General features: G+C 46.9%; 1 protein-coding gene across 2 annotated transcripts; it reads left to right on the top strand.

Moving 5' to 3' along the window:
• The first annotated feature begins 5,327 nt into the window (after window positions 1-5,327).
• TSPAN33 (tetraspanin 33) lies at window positions 5,328-23,533 on the top strand. Of its 2 annotated transcripts, none has more exons than XM_081243966.1 (8): window positions 5,328-5,632; window positions 17,668-17,725; window positions 18,387-18,514; window positions 18,823-18,897; window positions 20,011-20,106; window positions 21,607-21,735; window positions 22,137-22,298; window positions 22,508-23,533. In XM_081243966.1, exons 1-8 carry the CDS (start codon window positions 5,531-5,533, stop codon window positions 22,607-22,609), a joined length of 852 nt encoding a protein of 283 aa, XP_081100092.1. In that variant the 5' UTR covers window positions 5,328-5,530; the 3' UTR covers window positions 22,610-23,533. The 2 variants fall into 2 exon arrangements, with proteins under 2 accessions (XP_081100092.1, XP_081100091.1); XM_081243965.1 differs by lacking the exon at window positions 5,328-5,632 and adding an exon at window positions 15,475-15,523.
• The last annotated feature ends 1,024 nt before the right edge of the window (window positions 23,534-24,557 follow it).

Genomic DNA, 24,557 nt, shown 5'->3' on the forward strand with positions numbered 1-24,557 from the left:
TACACAATCAAAATTTTTTTACTGTAAATTTTCTTCCTAGCCTTCTCTAATAGGAACTGCAGCCATTTTCCTGGATGACTGTATATTGGGAAAGGGGAAATACACGTCTTAGAGAAAACTGGACACTGGCTCTGACTGATACTAATTCCTGAAGACCCAAAGTGTCACTGTGGTCCAATAGTCAGAATATGGGCTTATGGTTTTCAAGCGATCAATAGAGTTTTGCCTCTGGTTTATCTCTTGGTGGGCCCGGTGAGTTCCCACAACTACCCTCTAGTTATTTTCCCAGTTCTCTAATGTAAAGTTGTCAGAGGCACCCTCAGCAACTGGCAGAATCCCCACACTGGTTTCTTAATTCATGGAGTAAGGGCTAATTATGGTAGGAAAGGCCAAGTGGAAGCTTTTAGAACTACTTCTACCTACCAATATAGTAAACAAAAGCAACACCACATCCCTAAGATTAGTGCCACTATCAAAGACTTGAGCAGTGCAATGTCTTATGTATGTATTAGTGTCCTGATATATCCCCATTCAACTTGCTTATTTGGCCTATGAAGACAAGTGAATCTTCGAGAATGGAAGTAGGTTCATGTAAACTTAATCATGTGGTGACTTTAATTGTGGCTGCTGTTCCAGCTGCGGTTTCTTTGCTGAAGCAAATCAACTGATCCCCTGCACCTGCTAGGCAGATACTGACATGGCCAATGCTTTTTCCTCTATGCCTGTTAGTAAAAGCCATCAGAAGCGGTGTGTCGTCAGGCAACAGGACCAGTATACACCTTCACTGTCCTACCTCAGGGCTGTATCAGTTGTCCAGCACTATGTCATGATCTAGACTGCAGGGACCTTGATCACCTTTTCATTCCATAGAACATCATGCAGGTCCATTACATTAATGATATCATGTTAATTGGACACAATGAGCAGGAAGTAGCAACTACGTAGACACATTGGTAATATACATGTGTGCCAAAGGGTTGGAAATAAATCCAACAAAAATTCTGGAGACCTCCAAAGTAAAATTTGTGGGGGTCTAGTGGTTTGGAGCATTTGAGACAACACTTTCAAGATAATGAACAGGTTGTCTCACCTGGTCCCTCTTATCTCCAAGAATGTAACAATGCCTAGTGTACCTCTTTAGATTTTGGAGGCAACATATACCTCATTTGAGAGTGCTACTCTGGCCCATTTATTGAGTGACCTAAAAAAGCTGTTAGTGTTGAGTGGCACTCAGAACAAGAGAAGGCCCTGCAGTAGGTCCAGGCTGCCATGCAAGCTGCTCTGCTACTTGTCATAAGATCTAGCAACTATGATGGTGTTGGAAGTGTCTGTGGGCAGATAGAAATACTGCATGAAGCCTTTGGCAGATCCCTATAGGCAAAACACAGCATAGACCTTTAGGATTTTGGAGCAAAGATATACTATCCTCTGCAGATAACGACTCTCCTTTTAAGAAACAGCTCTGACTTGCTGCTGGGCCTTAGTAAAGATTGAATGTTTGGTCATGATCCATCTGATCTGTCCTGAGCTGTCCATTCAGTGCATCCTATAGTTTTCTGGTGTGTTAATAAGGATTATTTGGTTGAAAGAAAGGGTAACTTAAACTAGCTTAATAAAGGGAATTCCCTGGCAGTCCAGTGGTTAGGACTCGGTGCTTTCACTGCCGCAAACATCCAAATTAATACATACATACAGACATATTCTAATAGACATTCAAACACTTTTGACAGATATTTTTCTAGTTTTCTCCATACTCTTTCTCCCCTTCTTTCCTTCTTTTCTTTTTTCTTTTTTTTTGGCTGCACTGCATGGTGGCTTGCAGGATCTTAATTCCCTGACCTGGGATTGAATCTGGGCCACAGCAGCGAAAGTGCCGAGTCCTAACCACTGGACCACCAGGGAACTCCCTCCCTTTCTTTCTTAAAAATAGAGCTTTGTTTTCCCCCCACCTTGGGGAAGTAGTACATTATTTAATAATACTGTATTCCCAGACCCTTTGCAGCAAAGGTGGCAATGTCACCCAGTTCTGGCCAATAGATACTAGTAGAAATTGCTGGTAGACCATCTGTGAACATTTTGTGAAGGGGACAGGTGTGTCTGGGTTGCACCTTAACCCAAATATGTAATCAAGGAGGGCCCAACCTCCTGAAAGGGGGATAAACTGTCAAGCTTCAATAAGAATATACAATTTCCTTTATGGTCTTCAGAAAATATTCTGCTTTCTTCATTAAATTTGTTTTAACTAAAATTGCTAACACTGCCAATCATATTCCCATTTCATATATGCAGTTGTACTCAGTCATATTTCAATTGTCTAATAAATTTGAAAGGAACATAATCCAAGATAAATCCGATTTAATATTCCCTTTGTTGAGGCATTCTTGAGTTATTAATTCTTCTTAGGCTCAGAATAATCTTATCCAATTTTGTCCTTCTTATTGTACTAAAAGTTCTTACATGAAAAACATAGGTAGACAATTTTTTAAACTGCAAATCTTGAGTTCATGTATGATCAGATGTCATTTACTATGTAACAAGAGATATCTGACCAATTTTAGACCCTCTAAACCATTCTGGACCCTATCTTTTGGAATCTCATTTCTTAAAGCACCCCAAAGTACAATCTCCTTAGTAGTCATCATGCCATCCTCAACTCATTCCTGACTCCTCATCTTTGCTTACGCTGTTTCCCCCTTTAATTTAGCCAAGCCCTACCTCCTTTATAAAGCCACTTCAATTCCTCCAACTCATTCATCTAGCCCTCTTTCAATTCTTATTCTACTTACCATGATTACCAACAAATTTTCTCAACCTTCCCAAAGGAGATTTTAGCATGTTAGTATCCAACCAAAACTCCTTCAATGAAGCCACGTTTTCAACAATGAATACATTCTGAGCATCCCACAAGGAACGCTCTGCTGTATGCCAGGGAGACACAGCCACTGTCCTACAGGTGTTGTGGACTAATGGCTTATTCACACCTGGGGCTCAGTAGAATTCTCAAGTGGTCTACAGAGTAAACTGTAAACAATTTCAAGGCCCCGCATGATCAGTGTCCAATTTATTTTGCTAATTCTATCCCCCATTATTCCTTTTCTTTTGGTTAAAATAAACTGGGCTACTTGCCCAGTCTGTACTAAAACTGATCTCTGGGCGATCATCTAATAGAAACAATCAGCAGCTTGGTCTTTTTCTCAGTCCTCACCTCTCTAACATCTGAAAATGGGTATCCACCCTTCACTTACCCATTCACTCTTTAACCTCGTGTAAAATGGCTTCTGCCCACAACACCCCCTTCATACTAAAACTGATTTCCAAGTGGTCACCTTGACCTGTTAATGGTCAATCTTCCAGTAACCTGGCCTTGACTCACTTTTTTGAACCCTACCCCTGGTGCTCCTATCACCCTTATACCCCACCATAGCCTAGCCTTAGAGATTTTATCTTCCCTGTGGCTTCACTTCTATCCTTTCCCATCAGTTCTGTCCATTACCCCTAAATCAGATCCTAATATCTGATTATCTAGACTATTAACAGTGATCTTCTAACAAACCTTCCTCTGTACAGTCTCTTTCTCACTCTAACTGAAAAAAAAAAAGCAGATCTTACATTATTCCCTTTTCCAAACACTTATTTCCAAATCAATTAAACACTAACTCCCCAATCTGATATTCAAGTATTTCCAAGATTTTAACTCAGTTCAGCATGAATGGGCATCAGTCAACGTAAACTTCCACTTCTATACTCAGCATACCCTATGCTCCAGCCAAACCAGTCTGCTTATTTTTCACTAAACACACAGTGTGCTTTTGCATCTCCAGGCTCCGGTTCACCTGAGTTCACCTGGACTACCCTTTCCCCTCCATCTCTGCTATTCTAAATCTTATCCTCCCCTAATTTCACTTACCATGATATCTTTACTAACTCTCCACCAAATGTGTTATAGTTATTTGTGCAGTTATCATATTTCCTGACTGGATTGTAAATTCTGTTCAAACGAAATACTGCTTTGAGTGAGCCCTTCTAGGTGCCAACCTGTGCTAAGTGACTTGCGTGCATTATCTCATTTAATCCTCACATCAATGTTGTTAGGCTAGCACCCTTCGCATTTAACATTAAAGAAAATGAGGCTCAAGGAGATTAGGTAGTTTGACCAAGTCATGCAGCTGATGAGGTTGAAATCATTGTTTTAGTCCGTTCAGGCTATAACAAAAATGCCATAAACCGAGTAGCTAACAACAGAAATGCATTTCTCAACAGTTCTGAAGGCTGGGAAGTCGAAGATCAAGGCACCCACAGATTTAGTGTCTGGTGAGAACCCACTTCCTGGTTCATAAACAGCTGTCTTTTCATTGTGTCTTCACAGGGCAGACAGGTTGAGGGAGCTCGCTGGGGTCTCTTTTATAGGGGTACTAATGCCATTCATAAAGGCTCCATTCTTATGACTTAGGCGTCTCCCAAAGGCCCCATCTCCTAATACCATCACCTTGGGGCTTAGGATTTCAACATATGAATTTGGGGAGAGAACCGATTCAAACATTGTCTACAGCATTCATGTTTGTGTTACGTAGGCAGCACAGTGTCCATCACCTGCACTGCTCTCGACCTGTGTGGGTAGGATAAGCGTGTTAAAAACTCTGTCTTCATGTAGATCAAGACTTACATAGGGAGGTGGGGACTGAAACAGTAATGAATTAGGATGGCAGGATTCTTGGTGATGTTTCCAAATTTCCACTATTGGGTTATAGTGTTTTTGAAATAAGCATTTAAAATATATAGTTGCTAAACAGGATTGCAGCTACTCAAATATTCTCAATTGTTATGTGTAGGTTAGTTTTATCTCTCTGATTTTATTGTCATCCCCCCCCCACACACACAGCCAGGGATGTCTATTCTCTTGCATTCCCACAGCTTTCAGCGCATTGCTCAACATACAGAGTACGTACTTGTTGATTTTATGTGTGTTTGTATACGTGCACAGCAACTGGGTAGAGGACGTGGGTGCGTGATGTAGTGTGCATTCCTCCTCATCCTTTTTCCCTTGAGTAGCTGCAGCCTGGATGCTTTTCTTCTCGGGGGAGGAGGTAGAACCGCTGACCCTTTAACAAGTTGTGCCTCAAAGAACAGGTGTCTCCCCCGCCTCTTGGAAAAGAGGGATGGTTGGATACTTCGTGACATCAGAGACCGACTAATGAGAAATCAGGCTTAGGCAGACGAGCCAATGGGAGGTCGAGGGCGGGCCCGGTTTCCTGGGAGCCCGGCGGGCCGGGCTAGTCCTCCAGCCACAGCGGAGTCTCTGCCGTTCACGCTGCCCGCGGCAGCTCCCGCGACTCCTAGCGGCTCCAGTAGCGGCGTCGTTCCCCTGCCCGCGCTTCTCCCGGAGGCACGCGCGGGCACCTCCCGCCGCAGCGCAGTTCCCCCGCCGCTCGGGCTCCGGCCGTGGCACGGCTCATGCCTCCGGGCGCAGAGCGCTCAGGTGGGCCGGCCGTCGCGGGGAGATAGGCCCCCGGGGGCGGCGGCGGCTTGGACCATGGCCCGGAGACCCGGGGCGCCGGCCGCCTACGGGGAGGACTTCTCCTTCGTCAGTCCGCTGGTGAAATACCTGCTCTTCTTCTTCAACATGCTCTTCTGGGTGAGGCTTGGGGGTCGTGGGGGCACCTGGGCTGCAGGGCACCCCCTGGAGGGTTGAGTGGGCTGCCCGCGCTGAGCAGAGGTCGTCCCCGGATGCCCGGTTCAAGGCGAACGTGGTGAGCGGCACTGCCGAGTTTTCTGAGAAGACCGTACTTTGGGGTAATTTATCCTAGGCAGAGACACCACAGTGGCTCCTTGTGTGCAGAGCGTGTTGGGGTGGGGGATATGCAGGGGATTCAGTGCAGACTTCTGGGTATTCTCCTCTCGGCATCGGATGAGGGTCTGTGTCAGGCCAAAAAGGTGGTTTTGAGCCTCAGGAGCGGGCTTTCCTATTGGCCCAAGGCAGACCCGACCCACTGATACACTCATGATTAGGGGATTTTTCAGGCCTGGGGGCTGGGAGGCCCTGCTGGCAAAGAAGAAAGAGGAAGGAGGGAAACCCAAACCTTCCCTCTCCCTTACCTCCGAGAGAATGAGTTAAGGGGCTTTCATCTCTTCCTTTTGCAGGCCTCTGCTGCCCTTTCTCCCTCCAAAGGCTGAGAAAGGACAGGAAGAGCCTCCAGGTGTAGATGTCTTTCCCAGAACTGTCCCAAACTTTGCCCCACCTTTCTCAGGACCAGGTTCCGTCCCCGGGAGTTTGACAGTCTTCAGCTTCTTTAAATAGACCCTATGTTGGGCTGGAAGGCCAGGGGTCCTTTCAGAATCTTCTGCTTGGGGCTGGAAAAGTAGAAAAAATATTGGACCGGGGCTGCCTAGATTCTCATCCCCACTCTGCCATTAATTGTTGACTTGACTAACCTGGGCAATATGTTCACTTCTGTAGACCTTAGTCTCCTCCTCCATAAAAATCCAGCATGATCAAGGATGCCAGAAATACTCTGCTGGAGCTGAGAATGCAGCTGGACCAGATCATGAAATGCTAGCTCAATCCTGTTTCAGGTCTAGAGAGTTCCTGAGCCTCTCTGGGTTTGAGAACATTGGGAGATCCACCCCTTTTCCCCAATTTCTCTTCCAGCAACAACTACACCAGAGCTGCTGCTCTAAGAGCCCGTTATGCTTGCCCACCTCTGCCTGAGACCTAAAGTTCAGACTTGCCGGAGGGAGGAGTCTAAAATACGTTTCTTAGGAGAGGGAGCAGACTAGGCAGCTAAGCCAGTTGCTGGAAAGGTTTCACAGGGGCCGTGGTGTGAACAGACACAAAGTACATAAGGGCTAGCCCGTTGGGAAAAATGAGAGAAATCCCAGAGGGTGGTGATGACAGCTCATTCTCAGCAATTGTACTGGGAGAAATGAAGTTTGAACTCCTAACAAATTCTCAGATTTAGAACTGGAAAAAAAAATTGGAAGACATCTTGTCCAGTACTTGCATCTTATATATGAGAAAGCCAAAGCATAGAGATGTTGTTTTATCCTAGGTCCAACAGCTTGTTAGTGGGCTTGATCTGGTGATTTTTTTCTACTGAACCACAGTGCCTCTAGGGGAAGTCCTTGGTCCAGATGGCTGCTACTGTGGCTGGGGTGTTAGCAGTATTAGTAGTTAACTAGTCAACACAAGTTCCATGGTGTACGTTCTGTTTCAGCTGGAGGTCAGGCAAGAATGGAAGAAAATCTCACCACCACTCTGCCAGGCTGGGGGATGTCCTAAGGGGAACCCCCCACCTAAAAGCAAGTTCCTGAGAACCCTCTTACATGCTCACTGAGTGTCCCAGGCCAATGCACGCCATCCTCAGAGCCAGCACTAGCATCCCAGGGACCTCAGGTCCTCACTCTAGCTTCCTCTATCAACCAAGGCTTTGCATGCATCTTCTTTGGAGCCTTTGGCACTTCACCCTTATCTGTGCTCCCCAGCTACAACATCTGGGTGCATCTGTTACACTTGTGTTCTCAGTAATTTTTCTGGACTTCCCCACTCTACCCCACCGGCCTTTTGCCAGATAAATGACTTTGGGAGGTCACAGCAAGGGAGAGAGTTTGGCTCCATAGACCCATTTAACTTGGTACAAATGCTTCATTCAAGGTCAGAGGACCTGGCTAACCAAGCTGGCACCATCCCAAATTAGAGGAGAGCCCCTTCTTGGCCCTACTTTAGACTCATAAGAAGTCATTGGCACTAGAAATGGCACACTGAAGGACAAGAGGCCCAGTTTCTTTCTGGCACCCACTTACTGTGTGACCCCAAGCCAATATATCTGTCTCTCTGTCCTTAAGCTTTCTCCTCTAAAGGAGACATTTTTTTCTGCCTCTGTGAACTGTTTAAAGATGAATGCATCACTTTGGGGACTGTTTTCTTTCTTCAAGAGCTGAGGCTAGATCTAAGGATGCATCTTTTTTGTGTCCCAGTATCCTTGGGACATTGACCTTACCAGGGGACAGTACTCTTTCGGCATTACTGAGTGCCACTTCTCCCCCAGGTCCAGAGCGGCAGAGTTCATTCCACACAAGGCCAGCTGGAGATGAAGAGCTGCTTGCCCAGACCAGGGGTCATTTGTCTTCCCATCCCCCCTTTAGGGACTGGTTAGTGTGGTTTATTTTTTGCAGGCTTCCACCATCCCAGTCAGATTCCCCTCTTCTACTCAGGAGGCACCTGAGTGCCATGGCTGGGACTGTCAGCCCACTCCTTTTCCAGACAGAGTGCGTATTCTGGCCAGGTGCTGGGGAGCTGTGTATGGATGGTGTTTGTGTCTGGGCCTGGATCACCTTGGGATGGTAGCCAGCATTGTCTGGGCTCATACTCAGTGGTGGCAGTGGCCATCCCTGCTACTTCTCTTGGAGCCCTGATCCTTGGGGCATTTGGTGTCTGACTCAGAAAGCTCCTGGCTCCTTTGGGACCAGGACCTATTCCACCTGTTCATGTTTCAAATCTCACTTCCCCTTTTGCCCAGGAGTTCTGATTTTCTCCCCAGAATTGTGCTGCTGGGTTCCTGATTGTTAGGATCCCGTGGCTTGGAGAGTTGCCTCAAGATCACAAAAGTTGTATTTTAGTCTTTGAGTTAAGAAGTCGCTGACTTTCTTTACCTCCCTATATTGGACAGCTCTGTGCAGAGGGAAGAAAGTGGGCTGGTACATGCTTTATCATCTTGGGCATATGCTGGCAGGAACATGTTGGCAGGTTGCCTACAGCAACCATCTCCTTCCTTGCTGATCCTTTTCCCACCCAGGGCAGCAGTTGGGGTGGCTTTTGAGTCAGGCAAAGCCCAGAAGCTCAGATCTCCTGCCCCTGTGTCTCAGCTGAGGCTTCCTTAGTGGCGGTGCCTCAGGGCTCCCATGGCACCTCGTACATATTTTGATTGTCAGATCTTTCTTTACCTGTGCTGCAATTATGTGTTCCTATTTTTCTCCCCCTCTAGACTTCAGGCTCCCGAGGGTAGAGACTGCTTTATTCACTTCCGGATTCTCAGTGCTCAGCTGTGTTTGGCAGAGAGTGGGTACTTATTGAATGTTTACTGAGTGGGGAATGAGAGAGCAGAGCCTACAGGCTGGAGGCATCATGCCCTTCCTCCCTCTCTCATGGACACTAGGCTTTCAGGATGCAGCACAACGTTAAGTCCTCCAGCATTCTTGGTTGGAGTATTGTCCTGTGTTCTTTTCTGCAGTGGGCCTGGCACCCCTCCCTCAAGCCAGGTCAGAAAACATGGCAGCCATCCCCTCCAGCATCTCCCTCAGGGCCTAATTACCACACACAGCACACGTGGACCCCCTTCCAGATCTTCCCTAGGCGGATCCAGGCCTCTGGTGAGGTATCTTCTTCAACAAATTCACTTTCCTGCCTAGGACCGCTGTACTGGAGTCCCCAAAGCACTCAGGATCCCCCAAACCACCTGCAGCACTATCTGTTGTAACCTGGCTCAGAAGCCATGAGGATATGATGAGGCATCAAGCCTGGCAAAAGCCCCTGCTGAGTGATGGGGTCCCTTATGCCCCCATCCCCCCACCACAAACACACACACACACACACACACACGCACACAAAACTACTTAAATATGCTAGGAGGCAGAGCCCATTTCCTCCTCCATTTTCCCCCTCCTTTCCCTATAGACTAACCAGGCTGCAATAAATGAATTATAGCATTATTTTTTTAACATATGTATAAATTTATTTATTTATTTATTTTTAGCTGCATTGGGTCTTTGTTGCTGCACACGGGCTTTCTCTAGTTGCAGCGAGTGGGGGCTACTCTTCGTTGCGGTGCGTAGGCTTCTCTTGTTGTGGAGCACGGGCTCTAGGCGTGCGGACTTCAGTGGTTGTGGCACACAGGCCTAGTTGGTCCGCGGCATGTGGGATCTTCCCAGACCAGGGCTCGAACCCGTGTACCCTGCATTGGCAGCCGGATTCTTAACCACTGCGCCACCAGGGAAGCCCCTATCACATTATTGTTATAAAAACAACAACAACAACAACAATACCAAGAACGAAGACAAGAACCACACTCTTTGCTGTCAAGTCACATGCCTGCCTTCTTAACTCCCCAGATAGCTCTGTTTGCCTTGTACCAAGTAGAAAATCATAAACTTCAAGCAGCCTTTAAAAAGAATAAAAGAAAAGCATCTCTTAGAGTCTCCATAGCAGGCTGTGTGTCAGGCTGGTAACCCCAGGCCGTGAGTTTGCGTGTTTATACTACTTTGAGCACTTGTGAACTTTCCTTCCTTGTTTATACCCTTGGAAAACCCAAACCAGCCATGGCCTAAGGAAGGAGCTAAAGGCTTGGCCCAGACATTGGAGAGGAAAGAGCCCCGTGGACTCCTCTACTCCAGCAGGACAACTGCATCCTATCCAGAGGGAGAAAGCCAAGAGCCAGTTTCACACAGATAGTTGCCACTTCAGAAACCCAGGAGCAACGGTGGCGCCAGGATGACCACTGTAGGACCGGTGTTTACAGATCCTCGGCAGTGAGAGAGGAGGCCCTACTTTAGGGCGAGCAGGATGTGATTTCTTTGACTTCATCCAGAAATGAGGATAGAAAGGACTGAGAACCTGGAGGTACAGACCCCTCCCTCCCAGTGTCCCTCTGGGAAGGGACAGTGTTTTGATTCCCATGCAGGGAATCACTCGACTCTCAGCTGTCCCCCACCGCCACCTTCAAAAGAAGAGGAAAAAGATTTATTCCAAAGAAGAGGTGAGGACTCTGAGACAGATCCACCCAGTTCATGCAGACTGGACTTTAGAATGTGGAAGGCAGACAGGCCGGGCTTTCTCGGTGGCTGGCGGGCCCTGGGTGGTGATGCCCTGTCTGCCCCTTTCAGGAGCCGTTCCAGGGACTTCCCTCTGGGTCCTGCAGGGCCCTGCTGATGCTGTTTTACTTCCCCCTGCCTGAGCCCCGCCCAGTCTGGAGATTACCCACTGCTCACCCAAGATAACTGCAGGCAGCTCCTTCCCACCTCACGTGATGCCTGGAAGTGAATACACATGTCCTGGTAGGAGACAGAGAGGGAGGCAGCCATGTGACCGAGGTCATAGGGCCCTGGAGCCATGTGGACCTACATTCCAGTCCCTCTTTAGCCACTCTCACTCACTGAGTGCATTCGCCCAACATCAGTTCTGTAGAGTGGAGATCCTAACACCCTCTTGGGGTTGTGGTCATAGTATACATACAGTGGTTAGTCCAGTGCCTGGCCCTTAGCACTCAACAAAAGGTAGCTGTTACATCGTTGTTAGAATTGGCTCCTAGAGCCAATTCACCTTTTGGGGATGGACTTGGAGAGCTAGGATGAGTGCTCCTCCTGACGAGTGGCAACTAGGTGGGGATTGAGTCTAGGTAAGGGCCAACCCTGAGCCTGACTTCCTTCAGCCTTGAACACCCTTGCTCACATTCCTACTGTTAGCCAGAGGGAGATGACGATTAATGGCATCTTTATATTTTATAGTTTACAAAGAAGTTTCATATATATCATAGGAACAGAGACTCCACTGTTGTCTTTAAGGACCTTCCCTAGGTCCACTCAGAGCTTTTCACACCGCATTGGTCTTAAGGTACAATCCAGTGGAAATGGATTCCAAGAGCTAATTTGCCTGTAATTATCGGCATTTGAGCATTAGAGCCAGGAGAAGAACTCTTGTTCAGGACCTCAACTTGGGGCCCTATAACCACTTATCTCTTAGTATTGATGGCTGTGAAGTAGTGTCCTAGGGGCTAGAATAAGGGTTTTCCTCACGTCAAATCATAACTGTCTTTTCCTGATTTACAGAAAAAAAAGTCAAGATAACGGAAAGACTTTTCTCCATTTTCTGTTTTCTCCCATCTTCTCTCCAAGATAACAGCTGCTTATCTGCCACCAAGTGCAAGCAGAAGGCAAAGGGAAGAGGACAAGTAGCAACAAACATTATGGAAAACTAGGAAACTATTTAGAGTATTGCAGTATTATTTTATGAGATGCAGAGACATACGTCTAACAGCTGAATCATCTGTTAGTAAAATTGTTCCTTATTTCTATGATAGAAATTAGTATGTCCTGCTTCCTCACATGACACATTGAGAAGGACACATTATCTGTGTAATATTCCTGTCAAAAATATGTCGTCTGAATCTAATTGGGGAGAAACAATCTGACATCCAAACTGAGGGACATTAAGCCAAACAACTGGCCTGGACTTACCAAAAAAAATTTCAGTGTCAAAAGAAAAAATATCAGAACATGTGTTGGCAAGGGTATGGAGAAATTGGAACCCCATACGTTGCTGGTGGGAATGTGGAATGGTTCAGTTGCTGTGAAAAAAGTTTGTCAACTCCTTAAAAAAATAAATGTAGAATTACCATATGACCTGGCAGTTCCACTCCTGGGTCTATACCCAAGAGAACTGAAAACAGGTATTCAAACAAAAACTTGCACATGAATATTCATAGCAACACTATTCACAGTAGCCAAAAGGTGGAAACAACCCAAATGTCCATCAGTGGATGAATGGATAAACAAATTGGGTTCTGTCCATACCATGGGATATTATTAGGCCATAAAAGGCATTGAAGTACTCTTACATGCTACAACATGGATGAGTCTTGAAAACATTATGCTAAGTGAAAGAAGGCAGACACAAAGAGCCACATATTATGTATTCCATTTATAGAAAATGTGCAGAATAGGCAAAACCATAGAGACAGAAAGTGGTTGCCAGGGGTTGGAGGAGTGGAGGGAATGGGAGTGACCATTTAATGGTACAGCGTTTATATTTGGGGTGATGAAAATGTCCTGGAACCTGATAGTGGTGGTGGTTGCATAGCAATATGCATATACTTAAGGCCACTGAACTGTACACTTTAAAATGGGTAATTTTGTGGTATATGTATTTTACCACGATTTTTTAGAAGTCAGTGTCTTGAAAAACCAAAAACAAAGGAAAAGAAAAAAAGCTGTGAAACTGTTCCAGGCTAAAGGAGACTTGATCACTAAATGCATGATCCTTGACTGGACCCTGAACCAGAAAAAAGGGGGAAAAAAAACAGTTATAAAGGACATTATTGGGATAATTGGGGAAAGTTAAATATGACTGTAAATTAGATAGCAGTAGTAGCATATTAAAGCTTCAAAAAGAATCTGATATGTCAAGATCGTATAGAGTACACCAGCAGAGCACTGTTGGTGCCTTGTCATCTGAACAGTTTTAAGATCCACTGCCATAGGTTTTGGTGTAAGCAGAAATCACCCTGATTAAAGGTTGTAAAATTGCATGCAAGTGAATCCCAGTTTAAGAAAATATAATATTAAAAAGTGTGGATTTACAAGACTAACAAATTGAGGGTGACTATTTTTAAATAGATTTCATTTTTTAGAACAGTGTTAGTTTTGCAGAAACTTTTGAGAAGATGGTACAGCAACTTCCCATATATCCCACATCGTGTCTCTTATTATTAACATCTTACGTGAGTATGATATAATTGTTACAATTAATGGCATTATCATTAAGGTCCATACTTTATTCAGATTTCCTTAGTTTTTACTTAATGCCCTTTTAGTGTTCCAGGATCCCATCCAGGATATTGAATTTCATTTAGTTGTCATGTCTCCTTAGGTTTTTGTTGGCTGTGGCAGTTTCTCAGAATTTCCTTGTTTTTGATGACTTTGATAGTTTTCGGGAGTACTGGTCAGACATTTTGTAAAATGTCCCTCTATTGGAACTCGCCTGATGTTTTCTCATGGTTATACTGGGGTTATGGGTTTGGGGAAGGAAGAGCACAGGAGGGAAGTGCCATTTTCATCACATAATCTCATATATCAATGACCTCTGTTGATGTTGCCCTTGATCACCTGGCTGAGGTAGTCAGGCTTCTCCACTGTAAAGTTAATCTTTTCCCCCCTTTTCTCTTTGGAAGGAAGTTACTATGTGCCACCCACACTTGGAAATGGGGAGTTAGGCTCCACCTTCTTGATAGTGCAGTACCTCCATAAAATATTTGGGATTCTTCTGCATGGGGGTTTTGTCTTTTCTCCCCCATTTATTTATTTATTAAGTCATTTATATCAGTATGGACTCATGGGTATTTATTTTATATTTGGGGTAGCAATTCCATACTCTTTTATTTTGATGTCTCTTTGGCATAGCCACACGAATGTGGGGTTTTGTTTTTGTTTTTTGTTTTTGAGCATTTCCTTACCTTCTGGCACCACAAGATGCTCCAGACTTATCTATTTCCCATCCTAGTCCTAGGATCAGCCATTTCTCCAAGGAGCCCAGGGGATGGCTATTTTCTTTATAAGGTGATTACTCACCTTACATAAGGATAAAGGTACTGGTGCATGCAAATTATTTTATATAATTTGATTGACAACTCTTCAAGAACATGCCTTTGGCTGGACTCAGCTATTTTGAAAACTGTCTAGCTTTTGAAAGTTTCCAGCAAGGCTTCATTCTAGCCAGAATATGAAAAGCTATTCTAGGAAGTGAAGTGTCTTTATCTCCATTCTCATCATGAAAGGAGATCATTGGTGATATTGTAGGGTGTCCTAAGATTTTGTAGCAAAGACTAATATATTGTAGACAGTACCCGACTGAGACTGGAAATGGGGTTTAGTCCAGATATTGCCACTGCACCCATGTGCACTTGGTCAAATATCACTTCCCTCTTTTGGCCTCATCTGTAAAAAATGGTGAGTGGCTGAGTTCATTTCTAAGCTTCTATTCAGCTCTAAAATGTTATGCTACTAACAGCAGCATCACTAACTTTGGAATGGCAGCAGCTTTGAGGAATTCAGGGTGGGAGATGTGGGCAGGAATAGAAGTGTGAAAGGGCAGGCTTGACTGCAGGATAAAGAGGCAGATCGATGACAGAAATGCAGAATTTTAGAGTTAGCTAGTGAGTTCCAGGTAAGCAGTATTATTAATGATCATATTAAATATTAATGATAATATTAATGTCTTAATCTTGTTTTTCACATAGCCAGCACCTACTGCTCTAGATCCCTGGCTGAGTGTGCTTTAGGCTTGTGGTTCTAGAACTTGACTGCATGTTGGAATCGCCTGGTATGCATTCAGAAACACTGTTGCCTGGGTTCTAATGCCAGAAATTCTGATATACTGGGTTTGGGGTGCAGCCTAGGCATCAGGAGTTTTTAAGTTCTCCTCCGTGCCCCCCATTCTAATGGCAGCCAAGGTTAAGAAGCACTGCATTAGGCTCTAGATGCTCTTTCCCCCTCCCATGTAACAGATACATTTCCTTAAGGGCAGGGACCACATCTTGCTCATCTTTGCAGTCCTCAGAGTGTCTCCTACATAACAGCTGATGAATTGGATTTGGATAGTATATTAGTTTCCTATTACTGCTGTAACAAATTGCCACAAACTTAATGGTTTAATATAACACAAATTAGTTTTCTCATAGTTCTGGAGGTCAGAAGTCCAAAACAGGTCTCACTGGGCAAAAATCAAGATGTCAGCAGGAATAGTTCCTTCTGGAGGCTCTAGGTAAGAATCTATTTGCTTGCCTTCTCCAGCTTTTTTAGAGGCTGTTCACGTTCTTCAGCTTATGGTACATACTCCAACCTCTGCTTCTGTTGTCACACATATCTCCTCCTCTGACTCTGACCCTCTTGCCTCCCCCTTATAAGGCCCCTTGTGATTATATTGGGCCAACTGGGATAATCTCCCCATTTGCAAGGTCCTTAACTTAATCACATTGGCAAAGCCCCTCTGGCCGTGTAAAGTTACATATTCACAGGTTCTGGGAATTAGGAATGGACATCTTTGGGAGGACACTGTTCTACCTACCACAGATAGAGATAGAGCAACTGCTATAATTACAAGCCCACCCATGGAATGAAGTTACCCTGTGACACACGGCATCTGTTTACTTTTCCTTTCTTGTTTTAGCTGTGTTAGGATTTAATCAGAGACCGTCTTTGTGGAAAGTTATACACCTTAGTGAAAACTTAACATGTGACAAAACAGTGAGGAGCATGGGAGCAACAGAACTAAAGAGCAGATACATATTTTTTAATGATTCAGTCAAGTGATATTCAGAACCGTAATTGGCTGTGGTGAGTTTTAAAGGGCAGACAGAGATGCCCGATCACTCTGGCAAAGGGCTTGTGCTCCCAGGCCTGTGGGGTAACCGGGGTCTCCACTGTGTGGTTTCCTTGCCTCCCACCAACTCCCCCTTGCTCCCTGAGCCTGGCTGTGCTGTGGGACAAGAAGCCAGCTGGCACCTGCAGCCCCTCCCACAGCTCTTTCTGCAAGCAGATCCCTCTCTCCTGGGCAGAGTGTGAGGGCCAGCACATCACACATCTGGCCCCGAGTCAGAGGCGGCGTCAAATGATTGGGGACCAAGGAGAAGGGGCTGTGTGTACGAGCCGAGAAGAGTCCTGAAAGGCGCGGTTTTAGACAAGGGTTTCCCATTTCCTGCTGAATGCACCAGCTGGTAGAGTTTCCCAAGGAAACTGTCTCTCTACTGAGGGGCTAGTCTGACCCTATTACCTGCTATAGGTGCTCAATTCCCTTCTCCCACCAAAGCCCCAAGATGGTTTCTTCCCAGCTGGTCTCTGTCTCGCAGGACAGTGGAGTGCAGCCAGCCCTCTCCTTCACCACTGAGTTGGTCAAGTCCCTGATGCTGAGAACTCCCTCCAGCCAGAGCTTGGCCCCTGCTATTGCCATGGTGATAGCCAGCTGCTTCTTAGCACCAGCCTGGGAACTGGGCACAAAAGAAGGGTGACCGAAGGATGTGCACACTGGGCCACCCTGCACTCCTAGAGGCATAGAGCGGGACACAGAGAAGGCCCCTTTAGGGAGCACTGGTGGTCTCGGATGGGTTTGTTCTCTGACGGAGAAGCCAGGAAGTTTGAAAGGTCTAAACTTCTCTGTTCCACACTGGAATCAGGGTTTAAAAAGTTTCCTTTGCAAGGTAGTTCTGCTATTTTACACCCACGCATTCATGTGCAAGCATTCTTTCACACTGGTTTGGACTTTCATTCTTGCATTTGACACCATATTGACCTCCAAGAGGGTTAGAGACCTGGGAGCATCTACTCAGGCCTGCTTCAGCTTTAAGACCTCCCCTTTGATGTAGCTGGATTCAAATTCAGAACTTCATAGTTTCTATGTGACCCTGGGCAAGTTAATCCTTAGTAATGATAGATAATATTTATTATCAGGCATCGTGTTAAATGCTTTCCATGCATTCTTTTATTTCATTTTCACAGTAATCTTATTAAATGTCGTTGTTTTAAATTACCATCTTCAGATACAGAAACTGAGGCTCAGAGAGTTGTCCAGCACAGTCCCAGGTTCACCTCACTCCGAAGCTCATGTTTTTAACTGCTATTCTGTTTTAACCTTGCATTGCCTTAATTTCCTCATCTGTAAAATGGGGATAATAGCCGCCTCACAAGATAACTGTGTTGTGAGGATTAAATGAGATAATCTTGGTATAAGCTGTTCATGGAGGTAAAGCACCGACAGATTCTCTCAATAGTATCACCAGGAAGGAAAAAGATGCTCATTTCTGGGTCCAGGAAGAGTCGTCCTCCTTCTACTCTGCTTTAAGGTTACTCACAGCTGTCAGGGCTCCCTGATTTCCAAAACCTCAGAGTGTGGCTCCTTCCCTGTCTCCACAGGTGATTTCCATGGTGATGGTTGCCGTGGGAGTCTATGCTCGGCTGATGAAGCATGCAGGTGAGCTGTAGGTCCCCATCCATCTCCCCACGACTCTTCTCTGCCTCTTTCAGCCCTGGTCTTTCAGCCCTCCTTCCCACATAAGCCATGGAGCTATAGGGGGCAGCCACCCTCTAGCCAAATCCTAGAGGCTTACTCCATCAGGCCATCCAAGCCAGTTCACCTGGATTTCCCTGAGCTCCCACGAGTCTTCTGAGATCTGCCTGCATTTTAGGCTTAGGAAGTGTCTAAGGAAGAAGGTAGGCTTCTGGGTGCAAAGAGTAACCAGGGGCTGTAGCCCTTCCTTCGCTCTGTTCCGGAGTAACTCAACCTCCATTCCTATTCCTCTGCACAAAGTCTCCAGGAGACGGAATCTGCAAAGCCAATGAGCCTAATGCCATTCTAATTCTTTTCTGGAGCGAAAGTGGTCCCTCCTCTCTTAAGCCCGGGAATAAAGACTCTTACTTTTTGTTAGTTTCTCAAATAAAATGCCACAAGCCCTTCTGGGCCCTTTGTTTTCTCCCCATGGGAGGGCAGTACTGCTTCCTGTAACCTTCCCCCAGCCACACTGGAGAATCCTCCACCAGGGGAGGAGGACAGTTTTGGAGGCACCCCACCCCCTCCCTGGTACCCCCCCTCAGTCGGCACCAGACTCAGACTGAGAGACAGCCCCTTCCCCCAGAAGCAGCGCTGGCCTGCCTGGCCGTGGACCCTGCCATCCTGCTGATCGTGGTGGGCGTCCTCATGTTCCTGCTCACCTTCTGTGGCTGCATCGGCTCTCTCCGGGAGAACATCTGCCTCCTGCAGACGGTGAGTGGTCAGGGGCACCCCCATAAATGCCCTGGCCTCTCTCCTCCACGTGCCTCTCATTCCTGAAACCTTTCAGTTTCCTTGTCCCTCAATGCCCCCAAGGTCTGTGCTGTCCACTCCTCACTGTAGAGCTCAGCCCAGGTGACCCAGCACAGGGTGACCACCCCCAGGACAGTGGCCCAGAGGCAGCTGCCTTTCCTGTGTGTGGGCACCTAGGAGAAAGTGCCCCGTGGCCCCCCAGTGCTCGCCGTGGCCCTACTGCCCAGCCTGCTAACAGACTGCCTCCTTTTTCCGCCTGCTCCCCACAGTTCTCCCTCTGTCTCACCATCGTGTTCCTGCTACAGCTGGCAGCCGGGGTCCTGGGCTTCGTCTTCTCAGACAAGGTAACACTGGGAGTCACGGGGCCTCCTCAGATGTGAACCAGAGGGAGGAAGGGAAGGTTCCTGCCCGTGCTTAGCCTGACTAATTAACCACGGTGCTCCTTCCCCTGAGAAGCATCTGCCTCTGAAAGATTATCCTTAGGGATGAATGAATGGCCTTTAAAGTTGCCATATTTAAAGAGGATTTCAAGATTGTAAGGTGTTTTCCTTTGACAGTCTGAGAGGCCAACAGGGAAGTAAATTCTATGAACCGAAAGTTAAAATAGTCTGTAAACTTCAACGGCAAATGATTGAGTAAAATTCACTTATCAAGTGGACCACAGACAACGTGAAGAGCCTTTTATTTCTTTTAAAAATTATTTATTGGGATAAACAAAAGTAAGAAAAGGGGGAAGTCAACAACACTTTGAACAGCTCTTACCATATCTGGGAGTGGTCTGCCATTCAGTGACAGCCCTTTTAATTAAGAACCAGAATTTCTTTCCCAAAGGGCAGATGATTACCAGGGGTAGAGTATAGGACTATGGATAGGAAACTTTGAGAAAAGTAATGAAGCAGGAAGGAAGAGACCGTGGTAGAACCATGAATTTGAGAGCCACTGAGTTAACTCAGAATGTCCTAGTCCTTCGGGCTCAGTAAAATCCTAATATGATACAGATCTGTTTTGAGTCTAAAGAGATGCAATTCTCTTATGTCCACTAGAGGTCAGTGCCTTAGCTCAGTAAGTCCTTTTCTACTAAACCCCCCACCCCCGGACACACACATACACACACACACACACACACACACACACACACAAACTAGTTTCACTGCTTTGCATCAGTCAACAAGTATTTTGTGTAATAGTATTCAGAGATAGATTAATATTGGATTATCTTGAAATGTGGCTCTGAGAAGAGGCAATAGCAGGACCAGCATTTTTCTTGCCCACAGGTACCTGAGGGCCCAGGGATGCACAGGCTTTGGAATTGGCCATCTTCCATCACTAGGACTTGGTTCTGATTTCCAGGCTGACTTAAATAAAGAAGGATGACCACTGTCTATTGCTATTTCTTCAGGGAGGAGCAGGTTAGGGGTTAGTCCTGTGTTCTGATTCCCTCCTCGTGTTTCTGGCAGGCGCGGGGGAAAGTGAGTGAGATCATCAATAACGCCATTGTGCACTACCGAGATGACTTGGACCTGCAGAACCTCATTGATTTTGGCCAGAAGAAGGTATGGGCTAAGAGGGGGAGGTCGTCTAGTGGTCCGGGAAGCTGTGGACAAAAGTTAACGCCATCCCAAGAGACACCTCACCCTCATCACCTGCCGGGTAATGGATTCTGGGAAGGGGTCTGGCAAAAAAAACACACGTAGCTTTAAAAGTACTTTTAGGGGCTTCCCTGGTGGCGCGGTGGTTGGGAGTCCGCCTGCCGATGCAGGGGACACGGGTTCGTGCCCCGGTCCTGGAGGATACCGCATGCCGCTCCGCGGTATGTGGTATCCTCCAGGACCGGGGCACGAACCCGGGCGGACTCCCAACCACCGCGCCACCAGGGAAGCCACAAAAGTACTTTTAAGGGCAAAGAACAGTATATATAGTAATCTACCAATTGTGTAAAAAAAGAGAGGAAAGAATATTCATGTTTGCAAAAGGAATCTGGAAGGATATGAAGGAAACCATTATAAGTGGTTACTTATAGTGGGAGGGGGAACTGGGCAGATTTTTTAATATTACCAATTCAAAGTCAGATTTTTTAAATTGTGGTAAAATATACATAATATCAAATTTACCATTTTTAAGTGTACAGATCTGTAGCACTAAGTACATTCACATTGTTGTACAACCCTCATCACCGTCCATCTCCAAAACTTTCTCCCCACACTGAAACTCTGTACCCCATTAAACACTAACTCTCCATTTTCCCCCTCCCCCTAGCTCCTGGCAACCACCATTCTATGTTCTATCTCTATGAATTTCTGTCTCTATGAATACTGTATTTGTCCTTTTGTGACTGGCTTGTTTCACTTAGCATGTCTTCAGGATTCATCCATGTTGTGGGATGTGCCAAAACTCCTTCCTTTATAAGGCTGAATAATATTCCATCATATGTATATACCACACTTTGTTGATTCATTTATCTTTTGATGCACACTTGGGTCACTTCTACCTTTTGCCTATTGTGAATAATGCTGCTATGAGTCAGAACTTAAATTTGAAACAAAAGTGCTTTTGAGACCAGTGCTGAGTTCCCCTTCGCTTGGTGCAACACTCTTGACTTGGATCCTGTTTACTTTCATGGTGTAATTATGGGCCCACAATATTGAAGAGTCTCCTCCTGTGCTTTCTCTATATTAAGGCAAATGTTTGTAGCACTGATCCTTTATTTCAGCCAGTATTTTTGGAACATATACTTTTGCCAAGCTCTATGCTATACAGGACTGAAAAATCAGAAACTGCCCTCAAGGAGCGCATAGTTGAGTGTGTAAAACAAAATATATATACAACAAGTTATAACAAGACATATAAAATGATAGAAATTAAGAAGAGAAAACTTCTTCAGGGGAAGATCACTGAGAAGCTTGAGCTCCAGGTTCCAGGTTGTGTTTCAACACAACGTGAACTTACAAGTGCAAGCTTGCCATAGACTTTTGGTTGCTCTGAGAGTTCCCCTTGTCACCTCAGTGTGGGGATGGGGGTGGTAATTTTAACCCCTGTGGTGAGCTTTGTTGCAGTTCGGCTGCTGTGGAGGGATTTCCTACAAGGACTGGTCCCTGAACATGTACTTCAACTGTTCGGAAGACAACCCCAGCCGTGAGCGCTGCTCTGTGCCTTACTCCTGTTGCTTGCCTACCCCCAACCAGGTGAGCACACATCCCACCTCATTTCCTCCTGCAGTGATCTGAGTTACTTTCCGATTAGGGCAGCTGCTATTGGGAATCTCCATCCCCTGGTTTAGCCAGTCAATTTTGTAGGACAGCTGTCAGATGTTTTTCTTCACTCCAATCTGATGGCTCTGTTATCTTGCGCTCCTGCAGCCCACTTGGGGGTTCAGAAGGCACAGGTCTCTAAGGCAAGGAGAACTGGACTCAGACGTCTCAGAGGAAGGGAAGTCTGCATTTAGCAACTTCCAACGTAGCATCCTCCACATATATTCTCTAACAATTTAGGAGTTTAGGAAGGGTGGGGAAGCCCATCAGCTAGGGCCCCTAAGAAAAAGTTATTGGAATGGGAGTCCCACTTGGCTTTTCAACTCTCTCCCCAGGCAGTGATCAACACCATGTGCGGCCAAGGTATGCAGGCCCTTGACTACTTGGAAGCTAGTAAAGTCATCTACACCAATGGCTGTATTGACAGATTGGTCAACTGGATACACAGCAACCTCTTCGTACTTGGTGGTGTGGCACTGGGCCTGGCCATCCCCCAGGTAACTTACCCTGTAAAACTGTGGTCCCACAATTCTGTAAAGACTCCTTTGTTTGGGGGAGGGCACCTGGGGCTCAGCTAGGGTGTCAGGCACTAAGGTTGCTGAAGGGTAGGAGATGTGATGGTGCCGACTGCACTGGGAAGATGGAGTCAGAGAAAACAAAGGCATCACTCATTGCTGAGGACCCAATTCCTTCTCACCTTTCCCAGCTGGTGGGAATCCTGCTGTCCATGATCCTCATGAGTCAGATCAAAGATCAGATCAAACTACAGCTCTACAACCAGCAGCACCGGGCTGACCCATGGTACTGAGAATCCATCCTGCACCTCCTCGTTAGGGCAACAGGCGAGCCTCATCAACCAACGGCAGTGGTTACAGCTCTCAGCACCAAATGGAGATTTGGGTTCCAGCCCCACAAGCGACGGCCCAGTGGCAAGAAGCAAACTCCAGATGCCAGAAGGCAGGGTACACAGGTGGCTCAAGTCTCCTCTCCCCATCCTAGCTCTCAGCATTGTTATTCTGTATTCCTTCTACCCTCCACCATTTGGGTTTCTGTTCTTGTTTTGTCTGAGCAGAGATGCTTGAGCAGCAGCAGTCGCACAGAGTTGTGGGGGCAACAGGCTTTCCACCGAAGCCCTGCAACTGACAGACCTGCTGGGGCTGCCACTGAGCTTGCAGCACATACTCGCATTCTGGCTGTTGCCAGTGCGCCCTGCCTGGAGTCCGGTTGGCATGATACCGCCTCCAGAAGGGAAGGGAGTGGAGCAGGCAATGAGCGTGGGGGTCGGCTGGGGACAGTCGTATGTGCTGGGGAGGAGTGGAAGACCATGTGTTTACTGACTGCCTGTGCTGCCATCCTCCCAGGTAGTCAGAGTGAGCTACATCCTGCCCAGCCCTCATTTCCATGGAAACGTGGCAGCAACTGCAAGGGGTACAACAAGCAGCCAAATTCACCCCGTCTCCCCTCCTTTAAAAAATGTCTGGAACCATGGTCTCTATCTTCTGCAGCCAGCAGAGGTGGGACTGAGCCATACGTCCCCTTGAACTGCACCCCTGTATGGCCCTCACTCTCCAGTAAGTGGGTTTCTTTCTTTTAACCTTGGCAGTGTGCAGAGAAAGAGAGGTAACACCCCCCCGCCCCCCATTCCTCTGCACCAGAGCTCAGTATTTCTACAGTGTAAGCAGGGATCTTGCTGGGGCTGGGGGAGCCAGAAATGGCAATAAAAGTTTGTTGACCTGGGCTAACCTGGACTCCATGAATTTTCCATTCTGGCAACTGGGAAGGGAGGGGTAGAAGGGCCCGGCCGGCGCTACCGTACTTCCCCGGCCCCACCACTCACCCCAGCTCCCTCTAGCAGATGCACCATTCCCCTCCCACAACCCCGCCCCCTCCAGTCTAAATTAGATAAAGAGATTCCCCATTCGCATTTGGGAACGGCATAATTTTATCCCCAAACCTGACGTTAATTTTTTTTTCCGAACTGAAATAATTTGCTACCCAAAACTTTCCGGATGGGTTAGGGAAGGATACGTCTGTAAATCACTGTGTAGCCCTCTCGCCGGGAAGGGAGGGGGGAGGAGTGAGGAGGAGGAAGGCCATCTCTTCACTCCCAGTCTAGACCCTCTAGCCCTCTCCTCCACCTTTATCTGAAAGAGCTGGGTACCGCGGCCCATCTTGCTTTAGTGAAGACCCAGAAAAAAACTTCCAGGCGTGCGCAGGGCTTCCTCGCGCGGAGAGCAGGGAGGCCCGGCTGGCGCGTCGGGGGGCGTGGCCGGGGCGGGGCCCCGTGGCGCCTTGGGTGGTCCCCACCCCCGCGGCGGCTGGGCCGAGCCTCCCCCACCCCGCCCGCGAGGAGGGGAAGGGCTGCGTGACCCCACTCCCCGGTGAGTGTCCACCAAGTCTCCTAAACTAGCCTAGCTGTGCAGTCGGGAAGCTCAGACTAGGGCCTTGGCCTGGCCGGGGAAAGATGGGAGAAGCCCTACCGCGCTGGGCAGAGCCTAGAGTTCTCTCCCCGCCCCCAGTTTCCCCTAAACCAGCCTTCTGCTCCTGGGAGGGCGCCTTTCCAGCAGCCACCTGGGGCCCCAGCCAATGTTTAGCTCCAGCTAGTAACAGAACGGAAAGAAAAAATAAAATCTTTTTTTTTTTTAAGTAAGGGCCTTTTATTCTGGGAGAGAAGAGTAAAAAAGCGCGCTTTCTTAGTGCCAGAGAGTGGCATTTTATGCTCCTTCATTTGGTGATGCGGACCAGCAGCTCGGTGT

Source organism: Mesoplodon bidens, assembly GCF_964165515.1.
Source record: "Mesoplodon bidens genome assembly, chromosome: 9".
NCBI classification, from domain to species: Eukaryota; Metazoa; Chordata; class Mammalia; order Artiodactyla; family Ziphiidae; genus Mesoplodon; species Mesoplodon bidens.